The sequence below is a fragment of the Dreissena polymorpha genome, chromosome 10, assembly GCF_020536995.1.
Source record: "Dreissena polymorpha isolate Duluth1 chromosome 10, UMN_Dpol_1.0, whole genome shotgun sequence".
Classification (NCBI taxonomy): Eukaryota; Metazoa; Mollusca; class Bivalvia; order Myida; family Dreissenidae; genus Dreissena; species Dreissena polymorpha.
The window spans coordinates 16,921,165-16,942,462 of NC_068364.1; the positions used below are offsets into that span (position 1 = coordinate 16,921,165).

Here is a 21,298-nt window from a genome sequence, read left to right on the forward strand (position 1 = left end):
TTGCCTCCCTTGTTTGTTCATGCTACTGTATTATTATGCCCCCCTTCGATGAAGAATAGGTATATTGTTGTGCACATGTCGGTCCGTATGTCCGTCCACCAGATGGTTTCCGGATGATAACTCAAGAATGCTTAAGCCTAGGATCATGAAACTTCATAGGTACATTGATCATGACTCGCAGATGACCCAAATTAATTTTCAGGTCACTAGGTCAAAGGTCTAGGTCACAGTGACCCAAAATAGTAAAATGGTTTCCGGATGATAACTCAAGAACGCTTATGCATAGGGACATGAAACTTCATTGGTACATTGATCATGACTCGCAGATGACCCTTATTGATTTTCAGGCCACTATGTCAAAAATCAAGGTCACGATGACCCGAAATATTAAAATGGTTTCCGGATGATAACTCAAGAACGCTTATGCCTAGGATAATGAAACTTCATAGATACATTGATCATGACTCGCAGATGACCCCTAATGATTTTCAGGTCACTATGTCAAAGGTCAAGGTCACGGTGAGCCGAAAAAGTAAAATGGTTTCCGGATGATTTCCAAGAACGCTTATGCCTAGGATCATGAAACTTCACAGGTACATTGATCATGACTCTCAGATGACCCCTATTGATTTTCAGGTCACTAGGTCAAAGGTCAAGGTCACGATGACCCAAAATAGTAAAATGGTTTCCGGATGATAACTCAAGAACGCTTATGCCTAGGATCATGAAACTTCATAGGTACATTGATCATGACTCGCAGATGACCCCTAATGACTTTCAGGTCACTAGGTCAAAAGCCAAGGTCACGGTGACTTGACACAGTTAAATGGTTTCCGGATGATAACACAAGAAAGCTTACATTTAGGATCATGAAACTTCATTGGTACATTAGTCATGACTCACAGATGACCCCTTTTGATTTTCAGGTCACTAGGTCGAAGGTCAAGGTCATAGTGCCAAAAAAAACGTAATCACACAATGGCTGCCTCTACAACTGACAGCCCGTATGGGGGGGGGGCATGCATGTTTTACAAACAGCCCTTGTTTCAAAATGTTTTCATGTAGTATACTTATATTGATATTTACAAAATTGATGCATATGAATGGTAGACTTTACTGAAATCATTTAAATGATACTGAAATCATGACAGTAAATTAATACTGACAATGATTTAATATATTTTGCTTGATACAATCATATACATCTATATCAAATGAGATAATACTGTAACTTCAGTGATGAATTTCAGTATATTAAATCAAATCCAAAATTTAAGTAACTCCTATATCTCTCCCGCAGCGCGCACAACTAAACATCCTGCTGTGTACCTATCCAGATCCAGATAAAAAATGTGATGCAATATTATGTATCATATTGTTAAGAGGGGATGATTTTCCCTCTGCAGTATCAATGCATTGTTTTACTTCTTTTATCAGTGTGTTTAAAGATATTTAAACATAGCTCCAGCGTCAGTGCTTCAGGCAATGAATATTTCATATCCTGATTTCTTTTTCTAATGGATATTTTAACAAGTTCCTACATTCAATACAGTCAAATATATGTTAAGTAGTATCTGTACACATTGGTAGATTAAATTTGTGCATCAAATATTATTTTTAAGTGTTAAAAAGATATAGTTCAAATGTTCATACTAGATTAATTCAGAACCTTAGGCATGTCACGGAGATCTAGAGTCCGTGGTCATGTGGTAATTAAACATTTTTAAATATAACCACTTTTATATGTAGCCCTGACCAGATCTCAAATGCATATCGCTTTTCTCCGTCACCCTGGTCATCTCCTATCAAAATGGCAAATTAAATGCAGAACAGTTCATTATACACAATGGTTGAATGAAGTACTTCAGAAAAAAATTGACATCCTTTTCACGTGGAAATTTCACTTTGACAGTCATGGAAAAAGAGCCTGCACAACACAGATCAAAAATACTTTTTATTTGTGGACCATCCCATATCTTGAAACTCTAAGTGCATGAATATTTAAAGTCTTCATGAAATCAGGACAAAAAAATGTTTTTTAAGTCCTTAATTGAGCTCAATTAGTCTATTAATATCATATGCTTTGTGTATTGTAAATATACACACAATATTGCAGGTACATGATAGCAATAAATAATAACAAAGCCATCCATACTATAAAGGTTAATGGCAAAGCCTGTGAGAAAATTTTTAACACGAATGTAATCGCACAACATGCTCATGGTGAGCTTTTGTGATCGCTTTATTGCCGTTGTGAGCCGTCAACATTTACCTTGTTAACTCTGTGGATGCCATGTTTATATTCCAATCTTCATAAAATTTGGCCAGAATATCAGTATCAATGATATCTTGGATCAGATCGAAAATGGTTACAATTGGTTGAAAAATATGGCTGCCAGGGGATGGGGCATTTTCCCTTATATTGCTATAGTAAAACTTTGTTAACACTCGAGAGGTTACATTTCTTTTTCGATCTTCATGAATTTTGGTCACAATATTTGACCCAATATGAATAATATCTTGTTATCTCAGGAGAACGACTTTAGGCCTTTCAGGCTCTCTTGTTTGTTCATCTTACCATTTGAAGAAAAGATAACATTGCACAGTATTCAATTCAATTTGAATCAATAAGTTCGTGTGTAATGAGTTTATTGCAAAAAGAGTTTAGTGCACTACGGTTTGTTATACAATTTTCGCATTGAAATAAGACACTCCAACCCGTTTTGCAATAAGACACTCCAACCCGTATAATAAATTTATTGCAAAACGGGTTTATTGCAAAACGGGTTCTTGTAAAAAAATCAAATTGCAATAAGACACTCCAACCTGTTTGCAATAAATTAATTGCAAAACGGGTTGTTACAGTGCTTTGCTTGTATTGCACTAATATTAACACAAATATTATTAAAGAAAGATTTATTTGGAATGCATACATATATAACAAATGCATTTATGGTATAAGATAATGTGTATCGAGTGGAATATTGGCATTTGAGACCGGGGTTATGGTTAAGAACTGAAATTTTGTTTTGATTCAGACCGAAGTTTCGTAGTTTTACGTACAACTGTCGGAGTGACGGAGTGACGGTCTCTTAAAAATCAAGAGAGAATTTCAGTTCATGTGATTATGCATTTAAACAGCTTTTCATTCATCAATTACTACTATAAAAACAGTTCTAACGATACATTAAAAAAAATAACATGCATAAAACAGCAAACTGCGTTGTACTTTGCTCGACATGTGTTTAACGTTCTATACAAATACTGTTCAGATCACAAGTGTACTGAAAAAAACTATTTTTTTTGGTTCGTGTGCATAACAATCTTGTAAAAAATGCATGTAATTATTTCATGTTTATTTATTATTGGGTACATTTTTGTATAATACATGAAACGGATATAATGAGCTTAATTACTGATGACTGATCTTAAATACTCTCTTACAACTGCTGTGGACTAAATGATTGTAAAAAACGTAATAATGAATATAATTTAAAAAAAACAATCAAGGCACATTTCTATTGTTTACAAGAGTGCCACTTCACTCCATCTCTAGAAAAACACATATATACTCAGTGGGATGGTGAATGATATTTTAGCCATGGTTACTCAAACTCAAGAGGTGTCTGCATATTATTTCAAAAGAATATAACTGTTCATGCCATTATAAAAAGACCAGTCTGGGAACTTGCTACTTTTAAATATAACATTTGATACAAAAGGTTCACGCTATGCACCGTGTATGGACCTATCATTGATAAACCAAATTTCTTCAACGAATTACTTTCAGACATTGACAACTTAGGAAATAATACCTATACTAAATGTGGGGATTTTAATCTTGTATTGGATTCTAAATTAGATTATGTCCATTACAAAAATCTTAACAATAATAAAAATTCTAGAGAATTGTTATCTTCTGCAATGCATGATAGAAACTTGATTGACAGTTTTAGACTAATAAATTGAACCATTTATCAATACACCTGGAGAAAACCAAACACTCTTCGACAAGGTACGCTGGATTTCTTCCTTTTCACTAGTAATCTTGTTCAAAATATTAGAAAATTTGATATACAATCCAGCTACAAATCTGACCATTAAGCTATAACATTAGAATCAAATATCTGCGAAACAACCCATAGTAAAGGACTCTGGAAATTCAATAACTCGCTGTTACATGATCAAGAATATCTCGATTGCATGCAAATACAAATTGTAGAAATCAAAAACCAATAGTGTCTGCCTGTATATAATATTGACTGGTTGAACACGATTGATGATAGTGAGATTCAGTTTACCATAAATGACCAGCTTTTTTAGTAACCTTATTAATGGAAATAAGGGGCAAAACTATCTCATTTTTATCATACAGATCTTAAAAGAAGAAAGACAGGGTAGATTTTATTATAACTTTTTTTGAAATTCTAGAAAAACATATTACTGAAAACAATATTGAAGAACTTCATTTTTTGCAGTAGGAACTTTCTGATATCCGTGATATCAAAATGAAAGGATAATTCATAAGATCCAAAGCAAAATGGATTGATGAAGGCGAAAAACCCACTAAATGCTTTTGCAATTTGGAAAAACAGCACTCATCTATTAAAACAATACATTATATTATAAACAATAATGGCCAAAATATATATGATTAAAAAGAAAGTTTAGTATAAGCTTCCACATATTATAAGACTTTATACTCAAAAGGTGAAACAAAAGAAATTGAAAACGCTAGTTTTGAGGAACTTAATTTGATACATTGTACAAAACTGAATAACGATAAAGCTCAAGCATTAGAAGGCATATTGACAATGGAAGAAAACTCGACTACCCTGAAAAATATTAAATATTTTAAAAGTCCTGGTTCAGATGGCTTCACAACATAATTTTTAAAAGTTTTCTTGACAGACCTTAAGTATTTCATGTTAAGAAGTCTTAATTATGCTTTTATTTCTAGAGCTATATCAATCACTCAAAAAAACGTATAATCACCTGTATACCAAAAGAAAATAAGCCAAGACACTTCTTTAACAATCTTAGACCATTAACACTCTTAAATGTTGTATACAAAATAGCTTCAGGCACAATTGCAAACAGGCTTAAAACAGTACTAGACAAATTAATTTCCAAAGATCAGACTGGATTAATAAAAGGAAGATATGAAGGTGAAAATACAAGACTATTGTATGATATCCTAAAGTATACAGAAGAAAACAAAATCCCGGGACTTTCATTAATTTATTAACGTTGGACTTTGAAAAGGCAATCGACTCATAGGCATTCAATTTTTCACCGTAAAAAACTCTAATTCATTTTAATTTTGGTACAATGTTAAGAAAATGGATCTCTTTTTTTTATACAACACTATGTAAGCCATTCAGATCAATGGATTCCTGTCAGAATCATTTACAATTGAAAAAGGGCTGCCGTCCGGGCGATCCGATCAGTTCTTACATTTTATACCATATACAGATATATTGGCAATCAAAATACGAAAATCAAAACAAATTAAAGGAATAACAATATAAACATTGAATATAAAAAATCCCAATTTGCAGACGACACATCACTTTTATTAGACGGTTCTGAAATTTCTCTGCACTTGAACTACTGCATACCATTGCCCTGGAATCTGGACTAAAAATTAACTATGACAAAACAAAACTCATATAGATAGGCTCGAAGAAATATTACACACTCAATTACAACTTAATACAAACTAATGTGTGGTTCATCCAATGTAAAAGTACTAGGTATCATGTTTGATGTCAATCTAGAGAAAATCATTCATTATACTTATTCTAGCAAATTGACAATATTACAAAATATCATAATTTTTTGGAACAGGAGAAATATCTCACCATTAGGGAAGATTAATGTAGTTAAATCCATGTTACTCCCCTTTAAACACATTTATTTATTGCTCTTCCTAGCCCAGGATTACATGTATTAAATCAAATACACAATTGTTTTTACAACTTCATTTGGGACGGTCCTTTAAAAATGATACACAATGTTCTTATCAAACCTTATGAAGAAGGAGGGCTCAATATTATAGATAGTAATAAGTATAGCATATATGTTAATAAATTTAAGGTTTGTACATTTGATGATGTATTTAACATGCCATTATTTTACAATGACAACTTTTAAAGTGGTCTGAATTGCTTTTATGAAAAGAACATGTATGAAAAATGAAATAGACATGTAAGAGTCATTTTATGTACCTATGGAGGGCTCAAGACCAAAAATGATATTGAAAATTACACTGGAAAAGAGCTAAGTTTTTTATTCTATGAAGGAGTTAAACGAACTGTATCAAATTTAATTAAAATTCAAGTTTTGCTTCTGTTAACAAGCCAAACACCACTGAAGTATTTATCTCTTTCTATCTGAATGTGATTGTTTTAAAGCAAAACCAAAATAAATCAAAATATAGCACAAACACATTTAATAAAGAAAAACCAAAATAAATGGAATGAAATATTTAATAATATTGATTGGAAGTTTACACATAACTTTATTTTTTTAAACTCCAGAGAAACATATATACAATGGCTTCAAACTAAAATTATACACATCATCTTGGGTACAAAATCTCTGTTATACAAAATGATTGTAAACGACAATCTATGTTCTTTTATGAGGAAACCTTAACTCATCTTTTAAGGGAATGTGAACACATGCAATATATTATCAACTATATAAAACATCAATTTGCCCACCATTTCTTGCCAAGATGTGCTCTTTAAAATTTGCTATGAAAAAAATCACCCATCAATATTTTATTTCTTGAAATAAAAAGGTATGTTTTTGTTTGTAAATAATATAGAAAAATCCCAACAGTACCAGAGCTAAAAAGGAGTTTTCACTAACATGAAAAATTCAAAAGCACATCATACCTTGTACACTGCTTATAAACTTGCATCCTGTTTATTAAATTGCATAGTATTTAGCTATATACTAACACAACTGTATTCAATTGATACTAACACATAATGTTTGTAAGGTATGGAGTAGGATGGCATCGACCTTCACATACGGACTGACGAGGCAAATAAAGTTTATTTAAAATATAACCTTCAAATAGCAACAATGACGAAAATTTCACATTCCAATTTCATAATCAAATAATAACGAAATATTCAAACATGTAATTCATACAAGTTAATATTGAAACATAAAAGCTTCAACATAACCTTCATTCAGGATCTAACATTACATTTAAACATCAATGTTTGTATAATAAACACATGGATCTGTCTATCTATTGAATTCAATATTGGTTTAAATTGTTTAATTACAAATCAATCCAGAGAAAAAACTTAACTTATTTAAGACAGGGAAATAATGTACGATTTAATGCATGCTCATCATTTAGAAAACACGTTGCTTGTCCTTATTCTCCAAATCAATGCATTTACAAACAATATACGCTATAATATAGTTTAAATACACTGTTATATACTAATAAACATAATTATAAGATATGTTATGTTTCTGAAAATGCGTATTTGGGAATTTCTTCATTTACCAAATTTGCATCTGAACAAAAATACGTGCAATTTTGTTCAATTCTTTTCAATATTTTAGAATGATAAAATGCATGAACATGTATTATTATATGTACACGCATTGTTCCGGTAATATACGTAAGTCAACGAATGTACTATTTTCAACTTTGGGAGCCGTTTAATTCCAACGAGTGGTATCATTATCTGCTTCAAACGCAAATACTTGAGATAAAAACATATCAGATTTAAATTATCTGAAAAATTAGGAAAACATATTATAACATGTTCAACAATAGAATGCAAAGTAACTATCTGTCTTATATACAAACACAATTCAATTATTGCTATGTATCTTGGACGCATAAGTTTATTGAACATAGTATACAACTCTGATGGCTTATTTAGCAGTAAATGACATATGTTTAATTGACATTTAAATTGCATTCACACAACATATTGTAAAACTAACGAAATCATAGACAATACAAAAAAACCTAATGTTTCCTTTATCTACACATGTAATTAAAACCTCAGTTAACTTTTCGGTAAATAAATCAAACTGGCGCATTAGAATTTTTTAACATCATTCGCTTAAACGATATTGGAAATGATTAACTTTAACATAAATAAAATACGATATATTCGAAAATGAACTGAGCACATATGATACAATTTAAACGCGAACTGACTTGTTCCTTTCTAAACTTCTTTAATAATTATTTCCAATTTACAGTGATTTAACATTTATAATATTGACATATTAAAAAAACATCTTACACAATAATCAAATAAAAACATTCGCATAATAGTATGAACTTCAAGTCATCCACCTTTTGCAAAAATATAATTGTATACATTAATATGACAATAGTTCATACTGTATGTACTTTAAAATATGCATTTAAAGTCTATCTCAACAAACGCGAAATTAAGACTGACTAAGTTATATGGTGGACGTACTAGTTGCCTTCTAACAAATGCAATTCCATTTTGACTTCAATAAGTTTCTTTATTTGTGTCCGTTGATTAATTAAACTTTTTGTCGGTAATTACTGATAAGATACTAAATCTACGTTCTTTTTGTATATATAGACCATAAAGTAAGGCTTGAAATTTGTATAAGCAGCGTTCCGTCTTCATGTATGTAATGCCGACGAATTTAAAAATTAGACTAAATATACACATAATAAAGCAATGTGATATATACAGACACTACTTAAACTAAAATGCGTAACCAATTGAAATTGAGCTTAAACTCAACACGAATCTTAACATAATTGTTTTTAACATGTATTGCGTGAAAATAATATTACTAAAGCCACTAAGTAGGTTTTATTTGACAACATTGAGGATCGTTTCTACACACTTTATTTAATCCTTATGTTTGCATTAATCGACTTACGCGAGTAAAGTTATACTTCTATGTGCAATGATTATAATTGCATACAAGAATACAAAAAATATGAACGTACAATACTATGTAACTATAATGGCATTTACAATCTATGAGCACGTTGATCATCAACTTTACAAGGTATATATGATCATTCGAAATGATGACCTTCGTGTAATGTACACTAACACGTGATTTACAGGGTAGCATTTGAACATGATAACAATGGCAAAAACGGCAACGCGAAAACATAATACATGGTCTTCACAGATGTTACATCATTTTATATGGACTACATACATGTAGAAAAAAAAACATGTTCAAATGCAGCTGTGTATGTGCATAGCTATAATTATTGTGTCGCAGCATATCGTCAGTTTGAAAAATCATTTCATTGAGTAACATCCAGATAATACCAATTACATTAACATGCATAAAGTCATTTCAATAAATTATTTACACGCAACGCACATTTATAAACCAACGTAACTATTTATTTGCATGGTTATTCTGAATGAACAACAACGTAATAAATACTTATATTTACATTTACAGAAAGGATTTTGTGGGATTTTCGAAAAATAAAACATTCTAAAGAAACAATTAAAAATCACAAAACAATACAAGGTAGTGCATGTACAACCGCTTCAGTAGCGACGTAAAAAAATATTTACACTTATTTACATGACTAAAGTTAAACGGTGTGTACACAATTTTTGTCTTATGTTATATACTTTTACTGTGTCCATTAAAATTATTACGTAACACTGTCAAATATAGTACTTTATATATTTCATTTATATACGCGTACATCCAATCACAGGGAAACAAAAAACGTCACTCAAAACAATCATAATCAGTGCGGTGGAACTTATCCTTAGTGCTGTATTCCGTCATTAGAAGCTTGAGTCCGGCATCGTTGGCAGTCCGTTTCACTTATTGCGGAGTTGTTGCTTATGCTCGTCTCATACACATACACAGTGGACCCAATAAGGGCATCGCTGCAAGAAAAAACGTACTGACAGCATATTCATATTTTTAAATTATTCGACCTTTAACATAATACCTTATTTTAATATTGTGTAACTGTATCATTTGTGTTATGTACAGTGTTAACGTAATCCGATTTATTTGAATGGTATGCGATGTGAATCCCGTTTGTGTCGATTCTCACAACTTGAATCAGGTCGCTAATTATAGCATCGTATTGATTGAAACTGAGAATTGCGTTGGAATGTGATGATCATATGATAAGTATTTGCATGATTGTTTCATTATCATGTAAAACCATGCCATTGCAAACATCGCTTATCTAGATTTGTAAGGAACTAACTTTGTTGTTATTTCTGGAACATAAACATGCATTATATTTATTTTAAACAAGACAGTCAGCATTTAATCATGCTTAAAAGTTGTGTAAGCATGTTGCAGCAACGATGGTTTGCATATAAATATGTTTTCTTTAAATGCAAAGGTATACATAATATGACCAGTAAGAATTAATATCACGCTGTTGTTATCAATGTAATAGTTATCAATAGGGTTTTCAGTAACTGAAAGGAAGGCATTCAACTTTCGTTGTATGCATATAAAACAAAATAGGTGTTATTTCCTTATTTGTAACATTCAGACACATTTTAAAGTAAATAGTTAAAGGACAGTGATAACGAGCAAGTACAATTTATTTCTGCAGAAAGTGCAATTTCAATGTCAAAAATACCTTTGAGTAATTGAGCGCAGCTGACATGGTAACCTCGCTATAATGGCAACGGCTTGTGCATCTGATTTGGCAATCCGCGACGATGACTATTGTTTGCGCCGCTGACTTTGTAATCTGCGATGACGACCATAATTTTCCACGCTGACTTCGATCCCCGCGATGACGCCGTTTGTTAGCACTGCTGACTTTGCAACCCGCGATGACGCCTATTGTTCGCGCTGCTGACTTCGTACAACGCGATGACGACCATTGTTTGTGACGCTAATTTGGTGAAAAAAGATGACGAGCATGATTAACGATGCTGACTTCGTAACCCGCGATGACGAACATTTCTGGCGCTTTCGATCTCGAAGCCCGCGATAAATGATTATTATTTGCCTTAATGAGTGGGCACCCCGCGATGACGGTTAAGGTTTGCACCATGACGAGGATACCCAACTGACGACCTTGCTTGGCACAATTAACTTGGAAACGCTGTTAGCAACTATGGTTTGCGCTCCTGTTTTATAAACCAGTAATGCAGAATTGGCATTCTACGACGACGATTACTATTTACGCTGCTGACTTGGTAACTTGATCATAGATTGCTGATTTGGTAACCCGCGATACGACCATGTTTGCACCAGTGACTCGTTATCCGTGATGAGGACCATTTATTGCTGACTTGACAACTGCTGATACAACCATGTTTGTGTTATTGACTTGGAAACCCGCAATGATGACCATATTTGCCGCAGATTCTTTGACAATGTGAAGCTGGCAATGGTGTGTGCTGCTTATTTGATAACTCGATGACCCGCGTTGACTACAAATGGTAGCGCGGCCGACTTTTTGTAACCCAACATTACCACCATTTCCTTCGATTCTCACTTAGTAACCCGCGATGCCGACCATTGTTTGGGCTGCCGACTTGGTAACCCACAATAACCAAAATTGTCTGCACTGCTGACGTGTTAACCTGCGAATATTAGAATTGTTCGCCCCGCTGATTTGGTTACCCGTGATGATGACTATTGTTTTCGCTACTGACTGGTTCAATCGAGATAAACATATTGTTTTGCGCCCTCTCGTTCAACTGCAAGACGACCAAGGTGGGGCCATCTGACATTTTAACTCGCGTTGTCGACCGTGCTTTGAGCTGCCGCCTTAGTATGCCAGTAAGAGCTTGGTGACCCGAGTCTACGACCATTCTTTGGGCTGCTGTCTTGGTAACTTGTTACGACCAGTGTTTTCGCTCCCGCTCTCTTTACTATGTTTTCCGGGGTTATGACCATGGTTTGACGCACGATAAACACACACTTTATAAAGATTTGATAACACGTATAATCGTTGATAAATTAACATCAATGTACAGTTCGCTGTTCCATAAATCTTCTTCAATATAATGAGCTAAACAACAAGATACATTGTGTTCATCATTTTTATTATAGCTGATTGTTAGTTTAATGAAGACGACTGTTAATTTGTGTTTGTTAATCAAAATATACCAATGCGATATTTAATGGAAAACCTATGTCAAGTCATGGAATTCCTTAAACTAGCTTCAGAAAGCGGACAGATTTCTGGCATGCGATTTACATACATTTAAGAATATGAAAATGCACGAGTTTAAGAACTACATCCAGACTTATCTTGGCAAGAAATATTTAGTCGAACTTTTCCGTAATGGATCCATGGTTTCGAGTCAACAAATAATCCCTCAGAGCTGAGTAATCGTCTGTCATCATCGTCATCGTCATCATCAGCAGTAGCAGAAAGTGTAAAAGCAGCAGCGCCACGAACAGAACCCCGCTTGTTTATAACTTCAAACTTTTGAACATCAACTGATTTTAGTTCACTATATTCTTGCTTAATTCTGGTATAGTCATGTTCATTCTCTGCCACGCGGAACAACAGTTTACATTGTAAACTGTGTTTGATAATAGACATATTATGTACAAAATGTTGTAATGATGGCGGAGACCATGTTTTATAAATAATAAACAAATACTTAATACATTCTGGCAGTTTTATCTCCATATCACACTTTTCCAAACAAATCCTTAACTTCTGCAAGTGGGTGAGAAGAGGTAGTGTCTGCGACAGCATGTCAGCGTGTTCTATTTTCGTCATGATCAGACTAGTGATATGTATTGTGGGTAACGTTTCATAAAACCCAGGACAATCCTTTAATACATTCAACTTAACGTTTGACAAATCTGCACCTCTCATTGGCGGTTCTGAGTCTGTTCTTATCGACTCTCGCCTCTGTAAAACTTGGTACTCATTTAATAACACCTCCACTAAATGACCTATCTTCGAAAGTTGTATCATCAAACTGTAGAGCCAATCTGATGAACAATATCCTTTTTCTAAAATCATATATTGAAGGGTGGGCGGTAATTTGTGATAAAACCCTGTCAAGTACGTCCCTTGTAAACGGATTTCTTTAAACGCGGGTAATGTGTTTTGCGTCACAAATGTTAGTGAAACATCGTCGAAAGCCGTAAGATGCACGCTTTTAATATTCGTACATCGCAATATTTCGAACTGCTCCTTTTGGAAATTTAAGATGCGTAGTTCAATGTTCGACATGTTAATTGCCATCATTCTTGACTGTAAATCGGACACATTGGTATATAATCTCTCATTTACACCAGTTTTAACACTCTTGGAATATTCCCATTTTAGTAAGTTATCTTTTGAACTAGGTGGACATGCTTCCTGTCCAGATATCACGGAACAGTTACTCACGTCTAATTTCACATTGTGTTTTATTGAAGACAGTTTGATCAAGATAGTATATAGCGATTCCAATGAATACTTGCACTCATATAATATCATCAACTCTAGGGATAGTGGTAAGTCATAATCAAATCGTGTCAAATAAGTTCCAACCAAATTTATCTGTTTCAACTTGTTCAACTGTGTTAGCATAAAGGTTCCCAAGGAGCAATAATCTTCAGCGGCAATTAGCAGACTCCCAATACTTGTATCACGTAATAGGTTAAACAGTTCCTTACTGCCATTTGTCACGATTATCTCAATATTGGATAGGTCAAGTGACAGTATTTCAGATCGCAAATCTGAAACATGTGTATGTGATACGTCTCCACTTGACAGGAATACATCATCCCGCATTTCACACTTGACAGGATAATCTAATGAAAAGAGTGTGATTAACAAGCTGCACAGCCACTCAGTTGACCATTCGACATCTTGCAGACGTATACGCTGAAATGAAGCAGGCAGCTTGAGATCACATCGACCCGTATATGTCCCGCATAAATTAAGCGTTGTTAGCGTGTTTAAGGTGTGAAGAATATTTGAAGCAAATGAGGCACAATAAGCCGTTCTCATATCTAGGATCCCTATACTTGAATCCCGTAAAATTTCAAACAATTCCTTACTGCCACTTTCCATTCGAATCTCAATATTGGACATGTCATGTGACAATATTTCAGATCGCAAGGCTGATACATATGTATGTGATAAGACTCCACATGTTTCTTCACTTGACAGCAATACATCACCCCACATATCAATCGTGAAAGGATGATCAAATGAAGACAGTGTTATCAACAAGCTGCACAGCCACTCAGATGAACATTTTAATTCCTGCAGACCAATACGTCGCAATGAAGCAGGTAGTTTGAGATAGCATCGACCTGTATAGATTCCCCACAAATCAAGACTTGTGAGCGTGATAAGTGTGTGAAGAATCTCTGATGCTAATGAGACACAATCAGCCGTTCTCAGGTCTAGAATCCCTATACTTGTATCACGTAATATTTCAAACAGTTCCTTACTACCCGTTTCCACTGAAAGTGCTATATTTGACAGATCAATTAGAAGTATTTCAGATCGCAAGTCTGATATATGTGTTAGTGATTTCTCTCCACATGTTTCTTCACTTGACTCAGATAAATTACCCCACAGGTGACACGTGACAGGATGATCAAATGAAGAGAGTGTAATCAACAAGCTGCACAGCCAGTCAGATGAATATTCGCCTTCCTGCATACTTATATACTCCAATGAAGCAGGAAGTCTGAGATCACATCGACCCGTATAGGTCCCCCACAAAAAAGCTTTGTTAGCCTGTTGAGCGTGTGGAGAATCTCTGATGCTAATGAGACCCAATCAGCCGTTAAAAGGTCAAGAATGTCTATACTTGTATAACGTAATATTTCATACAGTTCCTTACTACCAGTTTCCACTGAAATCGTTATATTGGACAGGTCACGTGAAAGTATTTCAGCTCGCAAGTCTGATATATGTGTAAGGGACTCTTCTTCACATGTTTCTTCACTTAACTCCAATACATTACCCAACAGGTGACACTTGACGGGATGATCAAATGAAGAGAGTGTAATCAACAAGCTGCACAGCCAGTCAGATGAATATATGCCTTCTTGCAGACTTATATACTTCAATGAAGCAGGAAGTCTGAGATCACATCGACCCGTATAGGTCCCCCACAAAAAAAGCTTTGTTAGCTTGTTGAGCGTGTGAAGAATCTCTGATGCTAATGAGACACAATCAGCCGTTCTAAGGTATAGAATGTCTATACTTGTATCACGTAATATTTCAAACAGTTCCTTACTACCAGTTTCCACTGAAAGTCCTATTTTTGACAGGTCAAGTGAAAGTATTTCAGATCGCAAGTCTGATATATGTGTAAGTGACTCTTCTCCACGTGTTTCTTCACTTGACTCCAATACATTACCCAGCAGATTACACGTGACAGGATGATCAAATGAAGAGAGTGTAATCAACAAGCTGCACAGCCAGTCAGATGAATAATCGCCTTCCTGAAGAGTTATATACTTCAATGAAGCAGGAAATCTGAGATCACATCGACCCGTATAGGTCCCCCACAATAAAAGATTTGTTAGCTTGTTGAGCGTGTGAAGAATCTCTGATGCTAATGAGACACAATCAGCCGTTCTAAGGTATAGAATGTCTATACTTGTATCGCGTAATATTTCAAACAGTTCCTTACTACCAGTTACCACTCTAAGCTGTATATTGGACAGTTCAAGTGACAGTATTTCAGATCTCAAGTCTGATATATGTGTAAGTGATTCCTCTCCATGGATTTGTTCACTTGACTTCAATACAACCTCCCACATTTCACAGGTGACAGGATGGTCAAATGAAGAGAGTGTAATCAACAAGCTGCACAGCCACTCAGTTGAACATTCAACATCTCGCAGAATAATACTCTGTAAGGAAGCAGGCAGCTTGAGATCGCATCGACCTGTATTGGTCCCACATAAACGAAGCTCTGAAAGCCTGTTGAGTGTGTGAACAATCTCTAATACTGATGAGTCACTACCAGCCGTGTCCAGGCCTGAGATTCCTAAGATTCCTATAGATGTACATTGTATCAATTTACACAGATCTCTAGATGCATATACGACGTTTAGATGGATATTTGTTAAGTCACTTGATAATAATTCCCGCTGAAATTGGTGAGTTTCGGAATCAGTTACATCCATATTTACCAAAACGACATGAACATACGGTTTTAAATACGATAAGCGCACTAGTAGCCGTTGTAGAAACGCTGACGAGCATGAACAGTGCACTAAAGTAATGCTGTGTATTGTGTCGGGAAGAACTATATCTTTCGAAAGGGTACAGTATGATAACGTCAAATACGCCAATTGAGACAGAGACGGACATCTTCTGTATATTATTTTCTCTGTTGATACACCGGGCAACGACGGTGCGTCAAATTCCCCGCTAATCTGTAGCTCCTGAATGCTCGTTTGATATAACGCTTTATTAGTTTCCGGATTCCCTGCCATCCTAACACGTTTAAGACAATGTCTGGATTTTTGTATGATTGTAATTATTTCGCTTGTTTTAAGAACATTACTTTCTAAAATAAGTGACCGAACATTTGAGTTGTTGGCCAATAAAAGGAGCTTTAATGCAGTTGAATTGGACTCATTAAGATATGGATTGAAAATAAAGTCCGTACAGTTCAGGCAAATGTTCTTCTCGCCGTTTGTCTTTGCTTCTATATAACCAGCAATGATCATGTCTTGGAATAAAGCTGCTAGTGCGAGGCAAAATGAGTCGTTATCCGTTAGATCTTCATCGTCTATCCCAAAAAAAATCTGAGGATAAATTCCTTTTACATACTCGCTCAATCCGTGATTAATAGAATTCTGAAGGTCGTCGTCTTCCAACTGTTTAATCAGTTTATTAGCTTTTTCACAATTAAGTCCACAAAGATAAATTATTGTCTGACTTATTTGTAACACATAATATTTCGCTCCGGATCGGAAATGTGTTATGAGGTCGTTCTTTGAATTGGCGATATGATAGGCAGCCATGAATTCCTGAACTGTCTCGTGTATAAATGAAAACTGGTACGGCACGGCGGAGCTGTATCTTTGAGTTAATACGCCAGCATTGAGGCAAAATGACAACTGATCTTCTGTCATGTAATTCAATAATTCTCGTTCCGTGAACACCAGCGATTTGTTCGATGAAAACGTAAATTGAAACGCAGCATTTGCAAGAGCATCAAAAATATTGATCTGCTGATGAATAAAGCGTGTATTTAATAAACAACGAAATGAATTCCCCTTTTTAAAATATCCCTTTTTCGCATGTGCATTCTTAAAAAGCATGTCGATAAGAATACAATTAATTTCACACAAGGAACCACTAACTGGCATATTGTTCATCCACAAGTTAACTAACAGAGTTTGCAGCCAGGGTGAAGTAAACAAATGCCACAATCGACGTTCGTGTACGTACACTATGAATTCAGTGTGTGTCTTTACATTACTAGTTTGAAGACTGTTTATTATTTTCTTTGATAGGTCTTCTGAATCAATTATTCCTTCAATTTCTATTAAATTTTTAATTTCGGAATCCTTAATTCGCTCATCCGCCATTTTCCATGACCGTGATGTAATTACAGATACGGATTTTGTATGGCATGGTACCAGTAATGGTATTACGCATTTATTCAGAGGATCAACCCACTCGTTAAGCCCATCCATAGTTATGAGGCATGTCTCTTGTTCCATGATTTGTGATAAAAGCTTAACGACCTCTTCACGTTTATCACCAGTGTAAATCATATCGATTATTTGTATTTTGATCATCTCTGTTACCTCACGCTGGTCATTCGCATCTCTCAGTGATATGTAAAAGAGAAACTGGAATTCCATCAAGGTGTCAACATCAATAAACGTTGCCTTGTGATCAGGATTATGCACAGACACTGCATCACACCAGTCAAGCGCAAGTTTAGTAAGGAATGTAGTTTTCCCAACTCCGGGTTCCCCTTGAATAAAAACACGGCTATTTAGCTTTTTATCTGTGTAAAATAAGTCTTTGTATTGATGAACAGCATTGTCTGTTTTCTTTCGAGATCCATCTTTATCTATTGTAACGTGGCTCATTTTCGGTTTTACATAGACATCCCCGATGGGTTTGTCAAGGCCCTCCCTTAGGGGTGAAACAGACACAGTTTTCTTTGTCGTCGAGTATAATTCTATTAACCTCTCACGGAACTCTGAAATGTTTAAAATTATAAATGTTAATTTTTTTCAGCATGTGATTCAAGCTAATTTAGAGTTAACAATAGGTAGTCACTAATTAAGCGTGTGTTCTTAAGTTACTTAATTTATGTTACATTTTTCGGGAAGTGGTTATTGTCAAATTGTCTTATGACGCCGGACCAAATACCCCAAAAGCGGGAATGTTCCACCGGGACCTAGAAACTATGGCATGTTTGTTTCCAATGCTTTATCTCTATTAAAATCAATGTTTATTTAATCAGAACTAAGAATCTCAAATATCAACCAATTAAATCGTCGTGGTTCTTGATTCAATAAAATGATAGCAAAAACAAAAGCATAAATGTTATCGATGGGAAGTTATCCGAATCAATAAGAAGTATTGAAATGAATTAAAATTACGGTAATGTGTTTTCCGGAAATATCTTATATTTTATGAAAATAAACAGTATTTATTTAAAAGGAATCATTAATTATCGATAAACTTTTTTCTTAAATTATTACTCTATCAAGTGGTTCAACGCTGCACATACTCGATCTATAGTGGTATTAGTGGAAATATGAAATAACACGTTGCTCCGGACGGTCATAAGTTCGGGCATTTTAATATATGTTGTACAAATCGAATACTGGAATATATTCGAATAATGACAAAACGAATATTCGAATAACCTTTTCAGTTTTCGTTCCCATCCCTAATATATATATATATATATATCTCTTTATATATATCTTTCTCCATATATATATATATATATATATATATATATATATATATATATATATATATATATATATATATATATATATATATATATATATATATACACATATATATGGTATCCAGAACATTATGCCTTTTATTAACTTTTCAATGCAAAGAGTTTTAGCGATCGAAAAATTGTAAAGCTATAACGACGAAGAATGTGAGTCAGAATAAATAAAATTTATATTGGAAACATATTGGGCATATTATCAATCGTTCTTAGCTCGAAGGATTAATAATATCAATTCATGTTTTCCAACAAATATCGAAAGCGTCGCGGTAAGGTTTTTAGCGATTAATAATTTGCGGCTATCATTTTGCAATTACCGAGTGTGCAAAACGAAACTATTTATTTTATCCAACAGAAGTTCCGATTTTTCAAGGGATAAGTTCGAAAGTTAAGCACCTGACTGTAAATCAAGTAAGTTCAGATACCGTTACACATTACCTGGGTGTGTCGTCTTTATGAGAAACAAATTAAGAGGTTATGGTTCAGAGTGGGAGAGAATCTGCGACCAGTCCAATTTTGCGCCACAGTGTTATAAGTGTTATAACTTGACTACAAATCCAATGAATGTGTTTGTCTTTGATAAACATTACTATTTAGGAAATGCACCTCGATCAAATGCTATGATTACAAATAAATCACACATCATGTCGTTAATATCACTATTTTTTCAAGCGCCGCCGCGAACACATTCATGAAGAACATGTTTTGAAAATTATATAAAAAACTCAACCATTACCATGCATAATAATAAAGTATACATAATTAAAAAGAACAAAAAAAAAACGTGCAATACGTAAGTCAAAATGAATCTACTTTATGCTTTTCTTGAACATATTCAATAAGAGACATGAGGATATTGAAGACATTATACTATCTTACCTTCCTTTTGGTCCTCGTAAAGTTTATTCAACGTGCTATTTACCGCCTTTTCGGACAACTGCAGAGTGTCTTGCTGAAGCTGAAAAACAAATGGATTTAACACTGAAAATGCTTTTTACTTTTGCCTTTTTAAACATCGACCAGACTCCTGGGAATTAATTCATATGTTCCAAGGGTTCACATATAATAATATATAAATATATAATATATATCATAGTAAGGTAATACTATGAGTTGACACAACTATAATAGAACTCCTCGAATATTCAATCATGGAATTGCAAATTTAAGATATCCGCATTAAAGAAGCGCAGACGTTGCGATCCTATTGGAATCAATACATGGACATGAACGGAAAATCGATAACGTTGATACATTATCGAAATTCATTACCTGTTTAAGGTACAAGCGTGCATCCACTGCCGGCTTTAAACTGTGTAAGTGTCCAGGATCATTAAGGAGATTTAAAAGACAATCGAAGAAGCTGATCATAGCCCCATCATCTATGTTCGTGTCCTGTAGGTGTCGTAGTTTATTAACTTCTTCACGTGCCTGTATGTCAATAAATTTATCCACTTACTGTAAACACAAGGCTTTTAACATTGGTATACGGATTTAATTTATAACGTTTAAATACCTAATTCAGATATATAAAAATTGAAAATACATGTGTAAAATACCTCTGCACATATATTAGAATCTTTATTAAGATCATCAGCAAAATAGCACTGCATCCAGGTACAATTGTATATGGCACCAATAATGCCATTGAAGTCTGTGCTTTCGGCATTTGGCTTATCCCGGTAACCCGTGGGAGGCATATAACATTTTGCTAACTCCCACGGATCAACGCACCATTTTGTTGAATCCGTATTACTCCATGAAGGGCCTTTCAAGCTCGCTTTTTTAAAACGATGGTTATCCCAAATTCGAATACCTATTTCTGAACACAGGTGGCATTGTTTGGAAATGTTATTACATCTACTACATGTCTGTGTTTCGACTATTCCGAGTTTTGAACGCATGTCACTTCGTACATGTGAGTAAAATAGTTTAAATCCCAGGTCGGCTAATTGTGCAATTACATCTCTGGTCGTATATGTTGCAAACATACATTTTAACCAGTTCTGTGCCTCTTTCTTCGTGAGTTTTGTTTCCATTGTCAATATGTATGTATCCACCGATTTCACTCTTATGGGAACTTCATGAAACGTGCAAATTTGCTAGAGGTGCATGCAATAAAATACCGGGCGAAATTGAAGTCGTAGCTGCAGTTCATAAGTAGTCTTCGCAACGTTGGGTTATATCGTCTACAACAGGAATACATACTATGTAAATTACTTGCAATATAAACTCATACTACCATATAAACCATTGCTAAAAAATATTTCGTCGTCAGTTGGTTGATTGCCATTAATGTTCGCGATGTTATTATCACAAAAGAGTCCGTGTAACAACTTGGAATTCCCACGATCGATCGTTAT

At 34.4% G+C, this 21,298-nt stretch overlaps 1 protein-coding gene across 2 annotated transcripts; it reads right to left on the minus strand.

The window, feature by feature from the left end:
• Positions 1-2,740: 2,740 nt before the first annotated feature.
• On the minus strand, positions 2,741-21,096 carry LOC127848376 (uncharacterized). Of its 2 annotated transcripts, none has more exons than XM_052380800.1 (5): positions 20,495-21,096; positions 20,208-20,366; positions 19,815-19,893; positions 10,631-18,155; positions 2,741-9,911 (listed from the first exon to the last, which is right to left on the minus strand). In XM_052380800.1, exons 1-4 carry the CDS (start codon positions 20,972-20,974, stop codon positions 14,635-14,637), a joined length of 4,239 nt encoding a protein of 1,412 aa, XP_052236760.1. In that variant the 5' UTR covers positions 20,975-21,096; the 3' UTR covers positions 2,741-9,911; positions 10,631-14,634. Both variants share the same exon structure in this region, with proteins under 2 accessions (XP_052236760.1, XP_052236761.1).
• Positions 21,097-21,298: the final 202 nt, after the last annotated feature.

Bases quoted from the DNA above. Each gene is read 5' to 3' on its own strand.
- LOC127848376 (XM_052380800.1), bottom strand. From the start codon at position 20,974: ATGGAAACAAAACTCACGAAGAAAGAGGCACAGAACTGGTTAAAATGT. The intron at 20,367-20,494 runs GTATTTTACACA...ATTGACATACAG, and splicing joins ATTCTAATATATGTGCAGAG to GCACGTGAAGAAGTTAATAA. The intron at 18,156-19,814 runs GTAAGATAGTAT...TAAACATTTCAG, and splicing joins TTACGAGGACCAAAAGGAAG to AGTTCCGTGAGAGGTTAATA.